Below are 20,577 nucleotides of genomic sequence, written 5' to 3'. Positions count from 1 at the left end.
GTGGCTTTGTGATCTGTTTTGCTGGATGATTTGTTTATTTTCTCAAATCCTGGCTGCCTCACCCTCTGCAGTCACAGGTTTATGTAATTGTTGTTCACTTCTAATCACTCTTTTCACGTGTCTTACTGTGATAAACATCCGGGGGAAATGCAATATTTTTGTGGTTATGAATTAAGAATTCGTTAGAATCAGTTAAATTGTTCCAGCCCTGTCAAAGCGAAGTACCCTTTATCTGAATTATTCTGAATTGAAAAAAGTTATACATCATTTAAAGAGTATCAAAAATAATCAGCTAAAAAAATAAAAATAAAAAAAATACAAATGATATTTCATTAATAATTTATGATACGTCCTTGTTTGAGGACACCAAGACTAAAATAATGAAAAGATACGAATGAACATGCATAGGCAAAGCATTGATTTTTTTAAATCACCATTTTATCATACATTTTTAGTTTTCAATATATTTTTGTTTACCAAACTTTATATAAAGATGATTCTCAACTACGTTATAACAGAACTATTTGATATACCATTTTGTTTTTTGGCAAGATGCATGTAAAATGGTAATAAACAGGTTTTCTCATTATATACAATGCATCTATAAACAAAATCTAATTTACCTTGTAAAAAATTTTGTAAAAAGAATGAAAGTTTATTAAGAATATTTAATTTGTTTACTGTATCATAAATTAACAGAAAACTAAGGAATTGGTTTGAAAAAATACAAATAACTTTGAAAATGAAAAATTAAATGTTTATTGGCTATTTAAAAAAAATACTGCTTTTAATATCTTAAAAAGATAATTCGTACATTTGCCGTAGTTATGACATTATACATCAAATCTCATAGTCACAGTTGAAACAGTTAATCATCATTTCTCTCCCTGAATAAGTTATGTTAATGCTTAAGTATCTCAAAATAAATGATAAAAGATTTATTTATATTGTGTATACCAGAGTACCAGCCCAACCATTTACAATACTAGAACCAAACAAAACCCAAAAATATGTCATAAAAAATGTTTTGTTGAAATAAAAGATTTTAAGGTTATAAGATATAAATGTAGAATAGGAGTCCCATGCAAAGCAGCTTCCATTCAACGGTTCAGGAAAGACTTAGATCAAGGAGAAAGCCCATGAGCTGAATTTCATTAGTTGCTAATGCCACAGAACGGAAATATAGAGTCAATTTGAGTTCTGTTCTATAGTAAGATGTACATAAAAAGGCAACAGCTGTGTTTTGTAAAAATTTTGGCCAACAAAGAAATAAAAAATCATTACACATAAAGATGAATAAAAATCATCTGCATCCAATTGTCCTGGTTAAGTGAAGCTAATATCTGGGCATTCTGTTGTCATCTTGTCGAAAATATGGGTTGTTGATACCATTTTCCACTCTTCTTCCACCATAACCAGAGTATGCTGGAACTTGACCCTTCGAGCTCATGTCCTCATTATACTCACTGTAACGCTACAAAAAAGCAAATAATGTTTTTAAGTACTCACAGATGCTAACATTAATAAATTAATTATTGTATGATGATTATATAATAAGTGAATAATACATTATTTGTTAGACAAATATTTATTACTTGGATTAAACTATTATTAACTCTAGGTTGTGCTGAAGTTGTGGTCTTACTGCTTTGCTTCCTGGGCGATCTTTAATAACCAGTGCCTGATTGCTTCCACTGTCGGTCATCTCTAGATTGTTAGAGTTCCAGCTGGCATCAGGGTTGGCTCGAGGAATCCTGAGAACTCCATTAGGTTTATGTACTGGCTTAGTTCCATAGGTTGAGCTAAAGTCTACCTCAGATGAGGAGCTTCCCTTTTTATTCTTAGAGCTGTAGAAGGATGCACAGAAATTTTTTTTTAGCTTGTTATGATAACACTTTGTAGTAACTTTTATTACTAAGTGATTAACAAACCTTATATAATACTTAACAGATCATTAGTTAATATATATTGCACAATTAGAAGCATGAAATAATATGCTTGTTAACGTTTACCAATATACTAAACATTATTTAACAGATAATTTTCTGAAACTATAAACTGAAATGCCTACAAATGTCATTAAACTTTCAATTCATATAATCATGCATTCTCAAAAAACTACAAATGCTGTAAAAATAGGCTATAGTTTACAATGCATCACCTGTGTTCTACTATTTTCACATCTTAAAAAAAAAAAAAAAAACATTCATTATATACCCTCAGACATTTACTATTTACTATTTTACAGACTTGAGATAGTCACCACTGATAAGCTTTTACTAAATATAATGTAGTCTCTTGAACTTTCTGTAAAGCTGTTTTACGGTGTTTGCATTGTGAAAAATGCTATAAAAAATAAACTTAAATTAAGTTGAAGTTTAAAAGAATCTATTCTGGAAACTATTTGGTAATTGAAAACATTTCTAAACATTTACTAATCGTTAGCATCTTTATTGCCTCAACACTTTCACAAGTATGCTATTGCATACCATTAAATATATTAAATACATTAAAAATACATTAATCAAACAACATAATATAAACCAGATTGGACCATGTTTCCTTATAGTTGTAAACTGACCTCATAACCAGCCCTTAAACCTACCCATACCACTAGACTTGTCTTGACTAGACCTAATCTTACCCATATCACACCTTAATAGCAGCAAAAGTGTTGTGCTGTAACAAAAGATTTTAATAATTGCATAACTTATGTTAAAATCAGATTTTCAAGATGTGCATGATCATATGCATTAATAGTTCAAGGAGATTTATAAATACATTAACATATATGAACCAATTATCTGTTAATCATTATGTAATGTTTAAGACGTTTATTAGTAAGCAAACAAGCACGTTATCTGTTTTAGCTATTTCAGTATATATTAGCAATAACCATGTTAATCTATTATCTATATCTAATCTATTAAGCATTATATAATGTTTGTTAATGGTTTATGAGTGTTATTATAGTGATACCATATGTTGCATTGGAAAAAATGTGCAGTAGATTCTCACCTTAAGCTTATAGCAAAGGCCACAATAAAGATGATCAGTAATGCACCCAACACAGTGGACACCACAGTCACAACCAAAAGATATGCTACAAATAAGAATTTAAATTACAAAGAGATGCAAAAATGTTCCTCAACAAACAATTCAGATGATTGTGGAGGGATGACTTACGATCACTGCAGTTGAACCCAGCAAAGCCAAATCCACACCTGAAATTAGCAAAAGAGGTCTTAGTGATACTGTGCAACCACAACAGCCAATTTTCACATTACGTTTTTTTGTTGTTGTTATATGCTTGTAAATGATGAATAAACCCAGCTGTTTATGTAAGGGGGTCTTTTCTATTGTGACATATACACTAACAAAAGGATTATTTAAAAGTTTTTAAATGGTAAGATTTTTAGTGTTCTAAAAAAAAATCAATACTCGTTCTAATAGGCTGATTTGCTTTTCAGGAAACTTAGTTGCATCAGGTATTTTTACATTCACACAGCATGGTTATGTAGCATTTTTTAAATAAAAGTTAAAGGGGTCATATTATGCAATTTCAAATTTTCCATTCTCTTTAGAGCTTTACAAGCTGTTAGTACATAGATAAGATCCTTAATGTTGCAAGGACTAAAGTCTTAAAACCAATGAGATATTCTTTATAAAAGTTACTTGTCCACATAAAGCAATAAAAAGTCGAAAATTGAACCTACTATAGTGATTTTTCGTCTTTTACAGAGGTGTGTCTGCTTGTTTTGTTGCCATTTCAGTACTTTTTAGTATTTAGATTTACAGAAGATAAATATTACCGCTCTGAAATCTACAATAACGCACATACTGTAAGAAACATGTAAAATTACTCATAGAAATAAATACTTTGTTTAAAATTTGAGTTATCTCTAAATGTAAATGTTAATAGGTGTTTGCAATATTTGGCAGGATATTATGCTGACCACAGAAATTATTTTCAAAATAATCTTTGATAAATTGTGTAAAAAAAAAAAAGTTACTTCACATGACCATGTTGCTTCTACAGCTACAGACCATTGTTTGTTGAAGAAACATATACTAAAAATCAAGCATGACTGTCAAGTTCAGCTGAAATACTTTTTTTAGTGCTAAAGATAAGATTTTCATAGTGATGAATAGTGAACTCATGTCTCATATTATCATTATAGTTAAAAAATCATCATTGTAATGAATAGTGAATTCATGTTTCGTAATGTATAATTTACTATTTACTATTTTACAGTATAATCATTTCATAAGAATTAATTTGCACGTTTATACCATATCAAATCAAAGACTGTTATAGTGAAAATACAGAAACATTTTACTACTGTACTTTGGATTCAATAAATGCAGGCTTGGTGAGCAGAAGAGACTTCTTTCGACATTACAAATCTTACTGCTGAAAAATGTTTGACTGGTAGTGTATTTCTGAGCTAAACAGTTCCTTGAACAAGAAAAATGTAGGGCAGGATTTAACTTGATCACTGGATTGTTGTTGTTTGCTTTAGACCATCAGGTTAGATTAAATTTAATATGAATTAAATTAAGGCTGTGAATATTTACAATCTTTACAATAGTATAAAGGTCCTAGATAATGTAATTTCGGTTAATGGATTTTTTATGAAGTGTTTCTAATAAAACATGTATTTTTATATAAAATCATTTTTAAAAAATCTGCAAATGACATGTTACAGGTTGCTTACTTTGCACAGATTTCTGAATTCACTGCTTTTTCTCCATTTGGACAAGCTGTAATGAAGGTGCAATCAAAAAATGATGAGAATCGTCATTTTGCGTTCTGAAGATGAATAACAGTGACCAAACAAAGAGGTTTCATAACATTTACCAAGGCAGGCCTGAGATGTGGACTGTGACCTGATATATCCTTCTTTGCAAGTGCACATTGCAACACCGCTAACCTGTTCATTACATTCTGTGGTGTGACTGTCGCAAGTTCCAAGCTCACACACTGAGCTGTCTGTGAATTAAAAAATGTGTGCTTTTTTATAATGCTTTATAAACCGTTCATTACTCCGGTACTACTGGAAAACAAATGACAAGAAACATTAGATATACCTCTGAATTCAGTGGCACCCGTTATTTTATTTTCAAGAACTGCTTCCAAAATCTGAGATCGAACCTTGTCTTTTGTGATAGTGGATGTCAAGGCATAGAAATTCTGCACGTCTGCAATTACACTGCCTTGACTGTAAAGGTGGATGCAAACAAATTATGTTCATTTTTAGCAAGCTACCATATTAAACTTCAGAACAATTATTACATTATTACATTATAACAATGAACTATTATTTGCAACATACATCCTTCAATAACTAAATGAAAAATTAAGATTATGTCTTTGTAAGCAGGTATTAGGTAACAAAAAAGTTCATGTTAACGTTTAATGCAGGGTTTTAAAGAAAATACTAGTATTGTAACAATTGTTACTTACCGTAGACTCAAAACGATGGAACGTATGTAGCCATTACCATTAAGAACTCCACTGAGCTGTATTTGGGATGAGAATATAGAAAGCATTTTTATTTATATCACTCATCCTTTACTAAGTAGGAAAATGTACTAAGCTTCAGTCCTTTCCAAAAGAAAATACAGTGTCTTACCTCATTCTGTATTCTGTTAGAAACAGTTAGAAAATCCTTAGAATTTGTATAAGCCATTTCTTGCTCAAACGTATCAGATAATCTTAAAGTACCAGGGAAGACCTTGGCTGCAATTGATAAAAAAAAAAAGAGTATTAAAACATAAATTTGTTTAATGATACCAAATGTATAAAATATGTAAATGTGTTTTGATTCCATATACATAAAGGTAAAACGTTAAGGTAGTTGTACTTAAATTGTTATAGTCTCAGGTCACACAACATTAAAGAAATTTGAGTTATATAAGCTTAATTTCTGTACCAAGGCTGCCTGTGTCACACATTTACACTGATGCATTAATGATTTAAAAGGGAAGCAGTCATACTTTGAACACAGCCGCTCATTTGATCGTAAACCAGCCCAGCTCGGCATATGCAAACAAATGTGCCATCAAACCGTTCTTCACAGGTACTCTCTCCAATACAAGGACTTGAAGCACATGGACCTTTAAAAGGAATAAACAATATGGTTATTCTAAGAGGACATTTGTATCCAAGGAGACACTTTTTGCTTAAAATTCTCAGACCCCATGGAATGAAGGAATTAAGTAATGGTGGGTAAATAATAAAATAAAGCTTTTTTTTCTAGCGGGTGAGCTATTGGTTTAAAGACTTCTTTATCCTTTTATTAGAAGTTACTATCCAGCCTTTGGTCCTGCTAGAGGAACTGCTGGCTTTGAACATTTACCTTGTGGAACAGTGGCAGGAATGTCTGTGGTACCAGGTGGGTCCGTGGTATCAGTCCCTGACCCCTCAGGACCTGGTAAAACAATGATAAAATATCATTGATTAAGTTCCATATTAAACTATTGTGTGTATACTGTGCTGACATGAGTCTACAGAATTTGAACAATAAATAATGACATTTTTGATTTGCACTTTCGTGTGAAGTGACAATTTAAAGACTTTTTATTGCTAAAAGTTACTGTTTAACCATAAGGTCCTTTGGTAGGATTTCAGACTATGAAGATGGAGGTACCTTCTGGCGTAGTGGCGGTGCCGGACCCCTCAAAAGCTGGCAGAAAAAAAACAATGATAAGATATTAATATTGACCCAGTTCCATGCTAAAAACTTTCGTCTGTTTACTGTAGTGGGAAAAGTCTGAATCCTATACAGAAGCAGTAGATATAAAATAATCACAGAATTTGCATTTTTGAGTGAATAACATAAAATATGTAACCTGGCAACAGAGCGAAAAATTAGCATAACTATCTTTATTGCTCTATCACTAAAACAAATGTAACTCTGAGATATGAATGATATAGAAATTATGTAGTTTGTGTGTTTTAATATCTGTTTTTTAACGAATTAAGTTCTTCGGCTGTGAAGCATAATCACATCAGATCAGTGAGAATCAATCAAGTAAAAACTGATACAAACTGGTAAGATCTTTGAAAGCAATAAAATTTGTCAGCAGTTACTCAGACACCTTATGATTAAGATCGCAAAGTTCACATTGATATTTCCTATCCACAAGGAAGTACCAGAGTGCCAGGTCAAGGTTAACTACTCAAAAATAAAACATTAAAAGAACATGCATAATAAAACACAATGATTCATTCTATAGCCATTATGTATATAATATGTCAAATATATGTAATATATTTTGAAAAATACATAAAAATCAAGAAAATTACAATCAATTCTGTCCTAGAACATTACGTAAGATAAGGCATTAGGAGGGCAAAGGCAAAAACATCACAACCCCGTCATCGATGACTCAAAGTTAATGAAGTTAAGTATCACATTTCTAAGAGACACTGATAGAAAATTCAAATAATTGGTATACTAGCCAGAAAATATGTTCTTTCTTTATACAGAACAAAAGTTCTAAAATGATTTAGGATTATTAATTGCTCCTCATTTACCCCAACATTATAGACTTATATTATTATAGAAAAATATAATTATAATTTATAATATAATTGTAGAAAAAGTAAATGATTACCATCTTGTGCAGTCGTTGAAGCTACCAAGCAGAATATCAAAAGCAAATTTAGTGGCATATTCATTTTCAGATTTCAGTCCGGGTTGCAGTGCAATGCGTGACAGGAAAATGTCAGACCTGTATAAACGCCGAGATCAGAAAGGAACGCTTAATATGAATGCTGATGTAGGTTGACCTCAACGGTAAAGTCACGCCTCCTGGCATGAGGTTAATGCAGGTGAGCTGACGAGACGAGACGAGACGGGACGAGCCGAGAGAAAATGCGGTAAAAAGAGAGAAAAAAATACAAAACCAAAATGTCTATACCAAATAAAGTGAGTACTTTTTCATGGCTCACCCTACGACATTATACGTTACGGAAAAACGGTAACGCAACCAAAATGAATAGAGGAGGAGAAAAAGGAAAAAATAAAACAATGTATTAAAATAATGACATTAAACATAATGGTAAGCATAACCTATCGTGTTTTTCAGTCAGTCGCCGTAACGTTGTTGCCTTAAAGTGCAAGAATATCCGTTAATTTTTGGATAACTCTGTCGTTCAGAATAAACGAAAATAATAATAATAATAATAATAATAATAATAATAATAATAATAATAATAATAATAATAATAATAATAATAATAAAATTATACGAAGGGGGTAAACTGCGGTAGCCTATGTTTTTGATTCGGCAAGTTTATCGAAAGAACTGAGCAGACTGTTGACAGGAATACAAATGAGTCACCTTTTGCAGAAAATCATCGTTTTGAATTTAAAATAGGACGTTTGGGTAAATGACATCAGAACATAACAATTGGAATACTTCCTTATTGTGGTCTTTTTAAACTACCAATAAAAATAAAGAACATACAAAAATTTAGTGCCAGAGGTGAGTACAAATACAATCACAGGTTAAAAATTACAACATTGCTGGATGTAAAAGATTGTCCAGGAAAAAGAAAAGTAGGACAAGCACATTGAAAGTTACATTTGTATAAACAAAACAAATGCCAGAAAATAAATAAAGTTATCCTGAAATATTAGTTTCTTGTCTTCATTAGCAAAGTTGATGACCAGATAAAACATTTTTTTAAATATTTAATTAATATTTAATATATTTAAATCACACACACACACACACACACACACACACACACACACACACACACACACACACATATTGTTTTTTGTTACTTGCCTTATTTAGTAAAGTGTTTATTTCATAATTCGCCATTCAACAATAAAACTAATTAAAATAACAAATCATGAATCATTTAAGCTAAACAGACTATTGACTATTGTAGCTTGTAGTTTTGTATTTGTTTATTAGACTGCTAGCATATCTTAGCAGTAGCTGTCAATTCGCTGCAAAATTACCAAAAGGACGTAATTACTATTTAGCTTATAACAGGTTTAGAGGGAACTAAGGCAGGCAACCACACAACCCTTACGAAAATTGACATGGTTTCTATAGTCAAACCATGGTTACCACAAATGAATAAATAATTGTAAATTGTTTCACCAGGGTATTTGTATGGTAAAAGTTTAATACCTCGTATCATTGTAAAACTGACAAAACCTGGCGTTCTTCTGATCACCATTGCACCAAATGTTTGTAGCCTATATGTAAATGTCAGATGACTTGATTGGGCAAGCCAATAAAAACAAAACCTACTTTTTAACATGTTCATCTAGAAAAGATTGATGGGGTAACATGGGTCAATGCAAGGCTTTACAGGGGTCCATAAAATTTTGATCGAACTTTTCATATCAGGGTTTAGGTTAACATGGGTCAGATCCTTTCAGAAATGTAAACTGATCTGTTCTAATAGTGTTTTTATGAAAATCAGCATGTTGGAATGTCTTACAGAAAAGTGAATTTATTGAGTAAGTTTGGTCCTAGAGAGTTGCTGTCCTGCAGATTAGTTCCCGGCTCTGGCGGAGAAAGACATAAATTACAGTACAAAGGGCTTTGTTTTATGAGCTCATACAAGAAGATTTCATGTTGCTGAGAAACAGACATATAGTTTACTGAAGAACAATTTAACCACATCATAAAATTATGCATGTGTGCTTTACTGTGAAACTATCATGTTACAGTTTGTGCCATGATGTCCAAGTATCAAAAGACCAGATCTGTGCTGTTTTCTCCAAAAGCATCATAAGCTTAAGTACATCATCGACCCATTGAAACCCATGGAATTGTATGCTTCTAATTTTATAGCAACAATTTGTACAGGACCCTTTTCTATTCCATTATGACAATGCATCTGTGTAGAAGGCGAGGTTCAAAAAGAAACGATTAATTTTGTTAGTGTGGAAGAGCTTGACTGATCTGCAGAATCCCAGCTGAACACCACTAGATGCAGACCTTTAGCCATAAACTTATCACCAAGCACTAATGACTTATACATATGGGTACAGCCATTTAAGACACTTCCAAAACTTTTGCAATAGAGATTGTAATACAATTTTAAACACATGACTTATGTTTCCATCTTTGTGCCACAGTTTCTGTTCTAAAGGATTAGGACTTTGCTCTTTGCGGATCAAGATTCTCCACACTGACTCATGCAGTCATTTCTTTTTGAGCCTTACTTTATACACAAAGGCACTGCCATATTAGAATAGATAAGGGTCCTGTCTTAACTGTTCCTATAAAATTAAAAGCACACAATTCCCTAGAATTCCACAAACCGCTTAAACATTAAGATTTGTACTCATGAAAATTACAAAAAAAAATTTAGATGACTGATTACCATTTGTATAAATAAGGTCAATTCTATTCTTCATGCCACACTTTTTTTCCTTTTTTTTCATTCTATAAAAGCATGGAACGGATTTTGGAGTGCAGCATTCAGAATTTGTTCTTGACACCATCACAACAATAGCATTTCTGTGGGACAGGTATCCGTAAAAGGCCTCACAACAGACATAGTGTCGCTGCATTGACCAAAAAACAGGAAGACAAAGCAGCCTACCACTCTTTCCAAGGGCATCAAAAATTGCATTGGGAAGAAAACACCTCGTCTCAACATGAAGCATTGAAGGGGGGAGCATTGAAGACCGTCCTCATCCCACATAACAGGGTCAGGTGTGCTCCATTAACCTTTACCTGTAACTTTTGCTTGTGGGGGTTTTGGATCCTTGAACTTGCTGGCTCGTTGACATCTGCTAACAGACTAGTATACCCTGAGAATTCAGATACGGGAGTCCGCTGTATCTTGTGGTCAACCTCCGTGATTCACCACCATAACTGAGTGGGGTTGGGTGACCTGAACTGAGACCCGAAGGCTTGGGCGAAGTAGGTGGAACATCTGGTATTGTGGCAGTGAGGTCAGGGTAGACGGAGCCATTAGATGAGCCACCACCGGAGCTGTTCCCATTGTTGCTGCTGCTGTTGACCGAAGAGCCACTGTTCTTGGACTGCTGGTCTTTCTGGCTACCATTGGTCAACTCCTGAGTTATAAGAGGGTATGACGGTGAGCTCTTGAGATGGGGTAAGCTGCTGGTGATGCACTTTTAACATACTAAATTGTATTTTTTTTTAAATGTATTAGTTACAACTTGTAGCACACTTGAGAGTACTAATGTATGAAAGATGGGTTCAAGTGTGCTACAAGTGGTAGCAAAAACAAAGAAAGATATGTTGATTGTGCATTTTAGTTCATATTCATGGTGTTTCAAAATAGCGAGGTTGAGTACACTTAGATGTTCTTAAATTTATCTTAAGTACTAAAGAATAATTTTAGTATATTAAGTACAAAAATTAGTGTGCAAAAATACAGCACTTAAATTACATTATGGAAGTGTACTTGTTTTTCACCTGGGCATCCCCAGTGAGCTTTGCCCTGGAACTGATGTTTACTCATGTAAAATATTCATCAGATTTGACAGCATCCAAAAACAGAACACGCTTTTTCCACTTTGTATAATAAATTGCTTATTCTGATCTGATAGACCTATCACGTGGCTTACATAATATTTTATAAAGTCCTTAATTTTGCTGCCACCTGGTGGTACATAAGAGAAAGATTTAATAAATAACCAAATAGATATCAATTTTAAGATTTTTGCAATTTGATTTCCTCTGAAACTCAGTAAAAACTCCCCCCACACACATGCCACCTTCTCTATCTTATATACCAAATCGATAAATCTATTCAAAAACACATTCCTATACACATTCCAGGGAAATTGCATTGATCCCCCCCACATACTTTCACAACGTCAATATCATTGACCATTGAGCATAGCAAGTATCCGGACAAATGTTAAAATAGGTGTGTTTTATAACAAAAGGTTTTTATTGGCTTACCTAATCATTTATAAAGTCATCTGACATGTACAGCCCTGTGACAAAAATCAGACTGAAGTCGGGGACATTATATGCTACAAACATTTGGTGCAATAGTGAACAGGAAAGCCATAAAAAAAAACAAAAAAAAAAAACAACAACTTCATATCATGCATCAGAAAAACAAAAACATTTTTAGTGTTTTTGTACATTATTGTAAACAAAGTCTCTCTAGAAATCATAAAACACATGGCAAGTAACAAAAACAAGGGGGAAATGAGACAAATCATGAAAGTCTAGGTATTACACTACAATGAAACACTGCTTGGCATCACTGCTTAACAGAAAAAAAAAAAAAGTACATTTGTATTCTAACAAATCAGCTTTATCTGTAAACACAGGTGGCATAACATGATTATACAATAAGCTGATGCATACTACAATATTTCAACTACAAGAAACATGTCCCTGGTTTTCTCATTTTTACAATGATATGAGGTATATTAAGGTCAATCCTATTCTTCACACCACTCTTTTTTCCTTTTTTTTTTTTTTTTCATTCTATAAAAGCATGGAACAAGTTTGGAGTGTAGCATTCAGACTTTGTTCTTGACACCATCACAGCAATGGCATTTCTCTGGGACAGGTATCCGTAAAAGGCAAGGGGGAAAAAACAGGGCAAGATCACAGAAAGGCCTCACAACAGACATAGTGTCGCTGTATCGACCAAAAAACAGGAAGACAAAGCAGCCTACCACTCTTTCCAAGGGCATCAAAAATTGCATTGGGAAGAAAACACCTCGTCTCAACATGAAGTCTTTCCCTAATTCACTACTTATTCAATAATAAAAACACCACAGGTATAGGTCCTTCCGATTCACTGGGTTTTTCGCCCTGCAACAATGTAAAAGGGAAGCTTGCAATTCTGTCAGGCATTAAATTCAAAACTACACAAGAGGTAGAAGTCCAATTGTTGCTGCTCAGCCCAAGTCAAATAATCATGATACCTGAACACCTTCAGAGCAAAAAAGCTTCAGAGAAGCTCACAACTATTTAAAAAAAGTGGCATTCATGTCCAGTAACAGTGTTTTTAATAATAGGAACAACATATCACCTTTACCCCCAATGAATATTCAAAAATGCCATTTGTTATGGCGGATTTGCCATTCCCTCCCCCACTTTTAAAAATCACAGCTTTCTTCATCAAAAATAATAGTTTTGTGTGTCCTGAATCTGAATTCTTGCTTTCAGTGGTTTATAAAAGTGCTTATTTGATTCCTTGAGAGATCAAAGTGATGTTAGCTGACAAAAAGTAAAGTTTAAAGAAGGGGATAAGAATTACTGCTCACCCTGAGACAACAGTTATGTAGTTCTATGTAGCTACAATAAATATCTACATACACTTGAATGTTTCTATCTGCCTACTTGCCTACCAGTATGTTTTTGTGTGTTTTAAACATGGCCCTAAGGGATGAAAGTGTTTTCACACTGATATTGGAAGTACCATAAACTTTACAAACGCACAAGAAGTGGAAACAGTCTCCAGTGTTACACCACTGAACACGCAGATTCCCGATTGGCTTTGTCTTTTTCTCCAAGGAATTTCGAAAACAAGAATCTTCACTGTCATTTCAAAAGTACACCTGTATAAAAGGGTGCTAGCGCACCTTATTTAAAAAAAAAAAAAAAAAAAAAAAAAAAAAAAAAGTTACTGCTTTTTCCTGAGTAATACTTTAGATCATTGTAACAGACAATACATTTTTTGCCATTGAATACTGGACCACTCCCTGACATCTGTTATTATTGTAAATCATCTTTCATTTTTAACTTAATCTTACAATTGGACTATGATTGCTAAGACATACAAGATTTCTGAAAAAGTCCTTCGCTAGCCTCTAATTTCACCAGAAATTTCATTTAAATCTAGTTTTATTTCACCACTATGCTAATAAAATAAAATGACTAAAACATTAAAAAGAATGTGAAAATTGCATTTGAGGTCTTGAAGACCCTCCCTGGTAACGTCTTCTATTGACATTTAATGGCAGTGTATTAAAGTTTTAATCAGCGAGGAGGGGGGGAAGCATTGGAGACAGTCCTCATCCCACATAACAGGGTCAGGTGTGCTCCATTAACCTTTACCTGTAACTTTGGCTTGTGGGGGTTTTGGATCCTGAGCTAGCTGGCTCGTTGACATCTGCTAACAGACTAGTATACCCTGAGAATTCAGACACGGGAGTCCGCTGTATCCTGTGGTCGACCTCCGTGACACCCACTCGTGGGTCGCCACCATAACCGAGTGGGGTTTGGCGACCAGACTTGAATTGAGAGCCGAAGGCTTGGGCGAAGTTCTCTATCTGGTAAGTGGAACGCAAGTCCACTTCCTTAGATGGCTCCAGGGCAGTGAGGTCAGGGTAGACGGAGCCATTAGACGAGCCACCACCGGTGCCGTTTCCATTGTTGCTGCTGCTGTTGACCGAAGAGCCACTGTTCTTGGACTGCTGGTCTTTCTGGCCACCATTGGTCAACTCCTGAGTTGCAAGAGGGTATGACGGTGAGTGCTGCTTCTCCAGCTGGTCGGTGAGCTCTTGAGATGGGGTAAGCTGCTGGTGAGGGGCAGGCTCAAGACTACTGAGATGAAAGGCCTGTTGAGAGGATGGTGAGGCATGGGAAGGCGACGGAGAACCTACCAACATCCCAAAATGGGACTTGCTTAGGGATGTTGAGGAGGAAGGTGCAAGAGGGGAGGAAACAGGCTGTCCAAATCCACACTCCAGTGGTGAGGTGGTGTAGATGTTTTTGTCTGGGAAAAGTGTGCTAGCAGGGCTGCTGCTAGATGACAACAGGCTTGGGTAGGGTCCAGATGGGCCCAAAATAAAGTTGCTGCTATGGCTGGTTCTCTCCAGGGTCTGGAGCAAGAACTTGGAGTACTCGTTCATCACCCCATTCTTGTCTCCAGAGCCAGGAGATCCCTCATCCTGACCCAATTCAGAGGTGGTAGAAGCTGGATGCAATCCCACATGGTGTGAATCTTGCAGATCGAATGTCACATCATGGTGAGAGCCATCAGATTTATGGCTGTAGTGGTCCAGCAGGCTTTGCAACACCTCATCTGGGATCCCGGATTTGTCATGCTTGTCGACGCTTACCAAAGGAGAGGTGTCAAGCAAGGCCAATGTAGGTTCTCCAATGCCACCCTGGATTACTGTAGGCTGCGGAATGTGGACGGAGCTGAAGTCTGCTGCGCTGTTAGCAGCATGCAGGTACCGTCTCTTTTTCAAAAACTGCATGGCATCATCATAATTGCTGCTGGTTCCTCCTTGTTTGGGTCCATTGGATGTTTGGAGGAGGCTAAGACCATCCATATTTCCAGCTCCAGACATGTCCATAGAACCGGGCTTCTGTGTCAGCAGCTTCTGCTCATGACTAACCTCCTCCATAGAAACTGCACCCTTGTCATTTCCCTTGCGACCACCTTTCTTAAAGACAAGCTTGGGTGTGCGTCCATGCTGGTTGTCTATGCTTGTCTCATCCAGAGCCACGGAAGAAGATGCCCCTGACCCACTCGGGACGTTCAAGGCATAGTCTTGTGGGCCAAGTCCTTGTGCCATGTGCACTCCTCCTCCCACCGCTCCTTTCTTTCTTCGTCGCTCTCCACCATCATTGCTACTTTTAGACTTGCCCCTCTTGCGCGATGGGGCACTAGTGTTTCCCTGAGTGAGTAGGTAGCTGCCTTGACCCATGTCCTCATCATCTCCAAGGTCCAGCATCCCTGGGTCCAGACCTTTCTTTATGGCTTCTCCACAGGTTCTCTTGTGCTTCAGTAATCGATCCGTCCGTGAAAAATACTACAGGCAAATAAATAGCATTAGTGATACTCATTATTTTGTTCAGATCAGTGAACTTGTTAAAGAGTACATTGGGTTGTTCTCAATACTCAAACGGATGCTTCTTCATTTTCTCATCTCTTCCATCCTCCAGACATTGACTCAGATTTAGTTAGCCATCTTTGAGGCTCAATTTTAAACTTTATTTTTAATGTAAGAGTGGACACAGCCATTTTACTTTAGCCATTTAGCAGTGTCATCCACTTCCAGTCATTTAAGATACCAAAAAAAAAAAAAAAAAAAAAAGACAACTAATATCACAAATGCAAACTGGTAATTCTTATATTTTTATTTACTGTCATAATCAAACACTGTCCACTGCACTTATTGTTATTCTTCCAAGCTATGTATCCCTAGCAGCTAATGAAATTACATTATTATTATTAGCTTAACTCCACATGTTTTCCATTTGTTTATTAGGAGCACTCTTGTTTGTCACTAACCCAAATATTACACATTTCAAAATCCATTTTCATTACTACTACCTCTCTGCATATATATATATATATATATATATATATATATATATATATATATATATATATATATATATATATATATATATATATATATATATATATATATATATATATATTATATATATATATATATATATATATATATATATATATATATATATATATATATATATATATATATATATATATATATATATAATCTGCTAGACTCACCTGTAGACAGGTGTCACATTTATATGGCTTTTCTCCACTGTGTGTCCTTTTGTGTCTCTCCATGTGGTACTTTTGTATGAAGCGCATGTTGCACTGGTCACAGCTGAACGGTTTCTCCCCTATTAAAATAAATAATAAGTAAATCTCAGTGCCACCTCAACACGTGCAAGTTTTATGACAAAAGTAAACACTTACCACTGTGAATTTTCTCATGCCGTTGTAGCAAATACTTCTGTATGAAGCTCATATTACACTGACTGCACCTGAATGGCCTCTCACCTGTACAATAAAAGGCAAAATCATTTCTCCATATCACTAGAAACATCCCATGATTACTGTTTGAATCTGAATCTCTCTGCTCTAGTAGAGTTAACAGTAAAAGCTGCTCACCTGTGTGAATAAGCACATGTCTCCGCAGATGATATGAACTGCGGAAGGCTGCATTGCAGTGCTCACATATATGCGGTTTAGAGTTGGGAGAGAGAGGCCCAGCATCACCATCTAGCATGAGTGACTATAACAGCAAGTACACAAAGACATTAAATACCCTACATGTATTATTAGTAATAAACGGAATAACACTTTTTTTAGCCCATTCATACACACATGCATGTGTGTGTGTGTATACATATTTGACATCTCCATATATCGGAGATGTCTTAGATTAATGTTGAAATAAAAGTTGATAAACACTTCTGTAGACAACTACATGCCTGTTATTGGCATACACCATCAATAATTATACACTATATAGAAAATTAAAAACTTAAACTCAAAATTAAGTGTTTTATTGAACTATGTGACGAATGGGCCAGCCAACAATAGCATGCAGATGAAAGAGCTATTGCTAACATCCCATCTCCACACCACACGCAACGTTATATAATGCTTCCATTAAAACAAACAAAGCCCGATACACTGAGAATCGTGCTCTTTAACTGTAGTTTTTTTGATAAGAACTGAAGTGCTGCAATTTTGTTGCCTTTCTCGTGGTTGCGTGTAATATATACAAAAGATTACACACAAAACATTAAACATGTAACCGCTACATCACAATGTTTGTATTTCAATGTTCAAAATTCTATGAACTATGACAGTTTTAAAGGACATAGTGACTGATAAAAGAGTAGCCTATACATACCTTTGCAGAATCTCCTTGTTTCCTTCTGGCTTTGCCATCTGGTCCCTCTCCATTTGCTCTCCTCCCTCTTCTAGGCCCAGGTTCTTTCGGGTCTTTCCCCAGTCTTCCAGAGAACTGCTAATAAAACATAGAAAAATGGCATGAAACAAAAACATAAAGCCAGTATAGTACAACATTAGAACTCAGTGTATCTAACCATCTTGTTTATTATCTAGACTTACGTTGCTAAGGCTTAGGTCATGCAAAAGCATATTCTGGTGGTTGCCAAGCGACATGTCCAGCATATCAGTGTTTTTTCCTCCTGCTGTTCCGGTTCCTGTTGCATACATTGGAAGGCGGTAATCCAACTCGCTGAGCTTTTCCTGTTTTATGCCCATGCTGTGGAGAAAGCCACCACCGTGATCAGGAGAGTCGCGCTCCTTCTTCAGGATCATCTCTTGGGGCAGATCTGACATGGAACCTTGTGAAGTCAGACGCGTGAAGCTGGTCACTGGAGGTAAATGGCTGAACATAATCATGCTGGGAGGAAAATTGGGGTCCATGCCTCCGTTCCGTAAAAACTCATTGCCTAGTTTGTCTTGGATAATACTCATGCTTGGGTCTTCAACAGGCCAGTGTTTATTGAAGAAATATGCTACGAAAACATGAAAATATGAGATGATTACAAATTTAAGTCATACATTGAGAAACAAATAATTAGTAATATAGGAAAGATTATTATTTTTTGTTAGTGTAAGCCTATTAGAGTAATGTGCAGCATTTCATTTTCTTAATTATTTCTGATTCATCAACAACTGATTTGTATTAACAAGGTTGCTATACTAGCTGTGGACTCAGGGAATGTTGCACAATGTGTGTATTATATGCCATCATATGATTAAGCTTAAACTAACTAGGCCAATTATAATATAGATTTCATAAAACAAAATCAGAATCGGTTTACTACTGCTGCATTGGTTTTCCAATGGGGAATGTGTTAATTCCACCATAAGTCAGATATCTCTACAATCATGATAATACATTTCTGTCCTAGGTAAAGGCAATATAGGACATCACAAAAATCAGAATGAATCTAGCGATTTATTACTGAAACAGCTTGCTTATGAAAGCTGACTGAGCCACCTGAATTAATATAATCAATTCAGAACTACATTAATTCAAAAATCATAAAACTGACCAAGTTTTCTCTTTTTCTTTCATGTTATTAAATTGTCGTTAATATTTAAAACATACGACGTCTAAGCGGGAAAATTTTACATGTTTCTATAATTAGGCCTAGTGCTTTTAAAATATTAACAAATTGCGATTGAGTGTTGAGCTCATTTCAACCAAATTCGGGCCAAGGACTCCATAAACAACATCATTAATAATAATGGTAATGCACAAGTAAAAGAAAAATACATGCAACCCTAGTGAAGACCCGGATCAGTCCCTTTTGATGATCCGTTAGCTAACCTTAGCATCGTTAGATTAAAGATAAAATGTTGACTTTGAAACGGTTTTTGAAAACACACGGGAAATTGCTTCAATAAATGCTTAAAACACCCTTTATATGTACTTTGTCATCTTTTTTAGAAAATTTAACGCGGTCCAAGCTGAGTCTGTGCGTGCCCAGCATTGTTCTCTATTGTGATCAGCTAACGTTAATGGATAGCTGGTTAATCTTATTGATATAACCCCGTTTTAAACGCATATATATATTTTATTATTATATAACGTTTAAGTAGTTAGGTAGTTTAATTTTGTGAAATTGTTATGTTTACTTAACACGCAGAGCTGAACTGTAGTATGTAACCCGTTTAATCAAATCCGGCTAATCTAGTCGTTCATCACAATTACCAAACACATCTCCGTCTAAATGACTCCATTAGCAGCTAACGGCTAACTAAAGCGAAAGAGTAAGACATGAGAACTTCAATACGATTTTCAACAAACTTATTTAGGTACACGTAGATACCTTTCGACACGAATAACGTTGTGCTATGTAGGAAAATTAAAAACTTAAAGACACATGCAAAATTAAGTGTTTTATTGAACTACGTGATGAACGGGCTAGCCAGCAATAGCATGCAGATGAAAGAGCTATTGCTAACAGCCCATCTCCACACCGCACGCGACGCGCTATAATGCTTCCATTAAAACAAACGAAGCCCGATACACAGAGAATCGTGCTCTTCAACTGTAGTTTCTTTGATAAGAACTGAAGTGCTGTAATTTTGTCGCCTTTCTCGTGCTTGCCCTGTACACGAGTGTGATATATCGTGACCATTCATCCATTCGTCACCATCACTAATTATAGCCCATACACAGTAACACAATCCGCCGTGAATATGCGGCGATAAATGCGATGCAAAAGAGCACACAGAGGCTGGTATACGTGTACGCCTGCAATAGCAGATTTACTTTTTGCTAAAAGCGTCTTGATCGCCTCAGTCAAAAGCAGCAGAAACAATGATGCTCGGCGCTGAAATGCATCTCTCGCTTGAACGGCTGTGATTTCATTTGGAGCTCTCAGCCGTGCACAATCCCTCATCTTTACAACCTCAGGCACACATAAATAGTATAAACGCAATCCCACTTACTTGTACATGACCACGGCCGACTCGTAGAATTCAAATGAATCCCGGCGCTCGGTTCTTTGAGTTACGCTACAGCCAAAACATTGTTCTCCTGCAGCTGTTGGCCTCTTCCATGTTGTGTCGACGCTGGGAATTATGGGTTGAGCGGACGGGTCGTGAGAGGAGACAGACGGATACAGGCAGGAGTAGTCAAGCAGGGGGCCACTATGCAAATGAAGATTGTGAACATCTGAACATCTGCGACTTTGTCCTGCGTGTAAATGAGTTCTTTACAAAACTGCTGAGACGGTATATTTTTTTATTATTATTAATGCTTGGGGCCTAATCCTCTAATCAACATTATTAACAAAAATGTGTAGTCTAAATCTTAAAAT

At 35.5% G+C, this 20,577-nt stretch overlaps 2 protein-coding genes across 3 annotated transcripts; both read right to left on the bottom strand.

Annotated features, from left to right (window-relative positions):
* Positions 1–735: 735 nt before the first annotated feature.
* On the bottom strand, positions 736–7,772 carry muc13b (mucin 13b, cell surface associated). The gene is made up of 13 exons (XM_043254374.1): positions 7,624–7,772; positions 6,654–6,689; positions 6,363–6,434; positions 6,001–6,120; positions 5,637–5,743; positions 5,468–5,523; positions 5,092–5,222; positions 4,862–4,993; positions 4,719–4,764; positions 3,187–3,224; positions 3,019–3,103; positions 1,646–1,847; positions 736–1,474 (listed from the first exon to the last, which is right to left on the bottom strand). Exons 1-13 carry the CDS (start codon positions 7,685–7,687, stop codon positions 1,337–1,339), a joined length of 1,227 nt encoding a protein of 408 aa, XP_043110309.1. The 5' UTR covers positions 7,688–7,772; the 3' UTR covers positions 736–1,336.
* A 4,121-nt stretch (positions 7,773–11,893) lies between these two features.
* Positions 11,894–20,365, bottom strand: znf281b (zinc finger protein 281b). Of its 2 annotated transcripts, none has more exons than XM_043254021.1 (7): positions 20,207–20,365; positions 17,846–18,258; positions 17,625–17,738; positions 16,874–16,997; positions 16,679–16,762; positions 16,484–16,602; positions 11,894–15,752 (listed from the first exon to the last, which is right to left on the bottom strand). In XM_043254021.1, the coding sequence occupies exons 2-7, from the start codon at positions 18,215–18,217 to the stop codon at positions 14,043–14,045; spliced, it is 2,523 nt and encodes an 840-aa protein (XP_043109956.1). In that variant the 5' UTR covers positions 18,218–18,258; positions 20,207–20,365; the 3' UTR covers positions 11,894–14,042. The 2 variants fall into 2 exon arrangements, with proteins under 2 accessions (XP_043109956.1, XP_043109955.1); XM_043254020.1 differs by having other exon boundaries at positions 17,625–17,741; positions 20,207–20,364.
* Between the last annotated feature and the right edge of the window lie 212 nt (positions 20,366–20,577).

The sequence above is a fragment of the Puntigrus tetrazona genome, chromosome 12 (genome assembly GCF_018831695.1).
Source record: "Puntigrus tetrazona isolate hp1 chromosome 12, ASM1883169v1, whole genome shotgun sequence".
In the NCBI taxonomy this organism is placed as follows: domain Eukaryota; kingdom Metazoa; phylum Chordata; class Actinopteri; order Cypriniformes; family Cyprinidae; genus Puntigrus; species Puntigrus tetrazona.
This window is presented reverse-complemented; position numbering and strand designations above follow the sequence as displayed.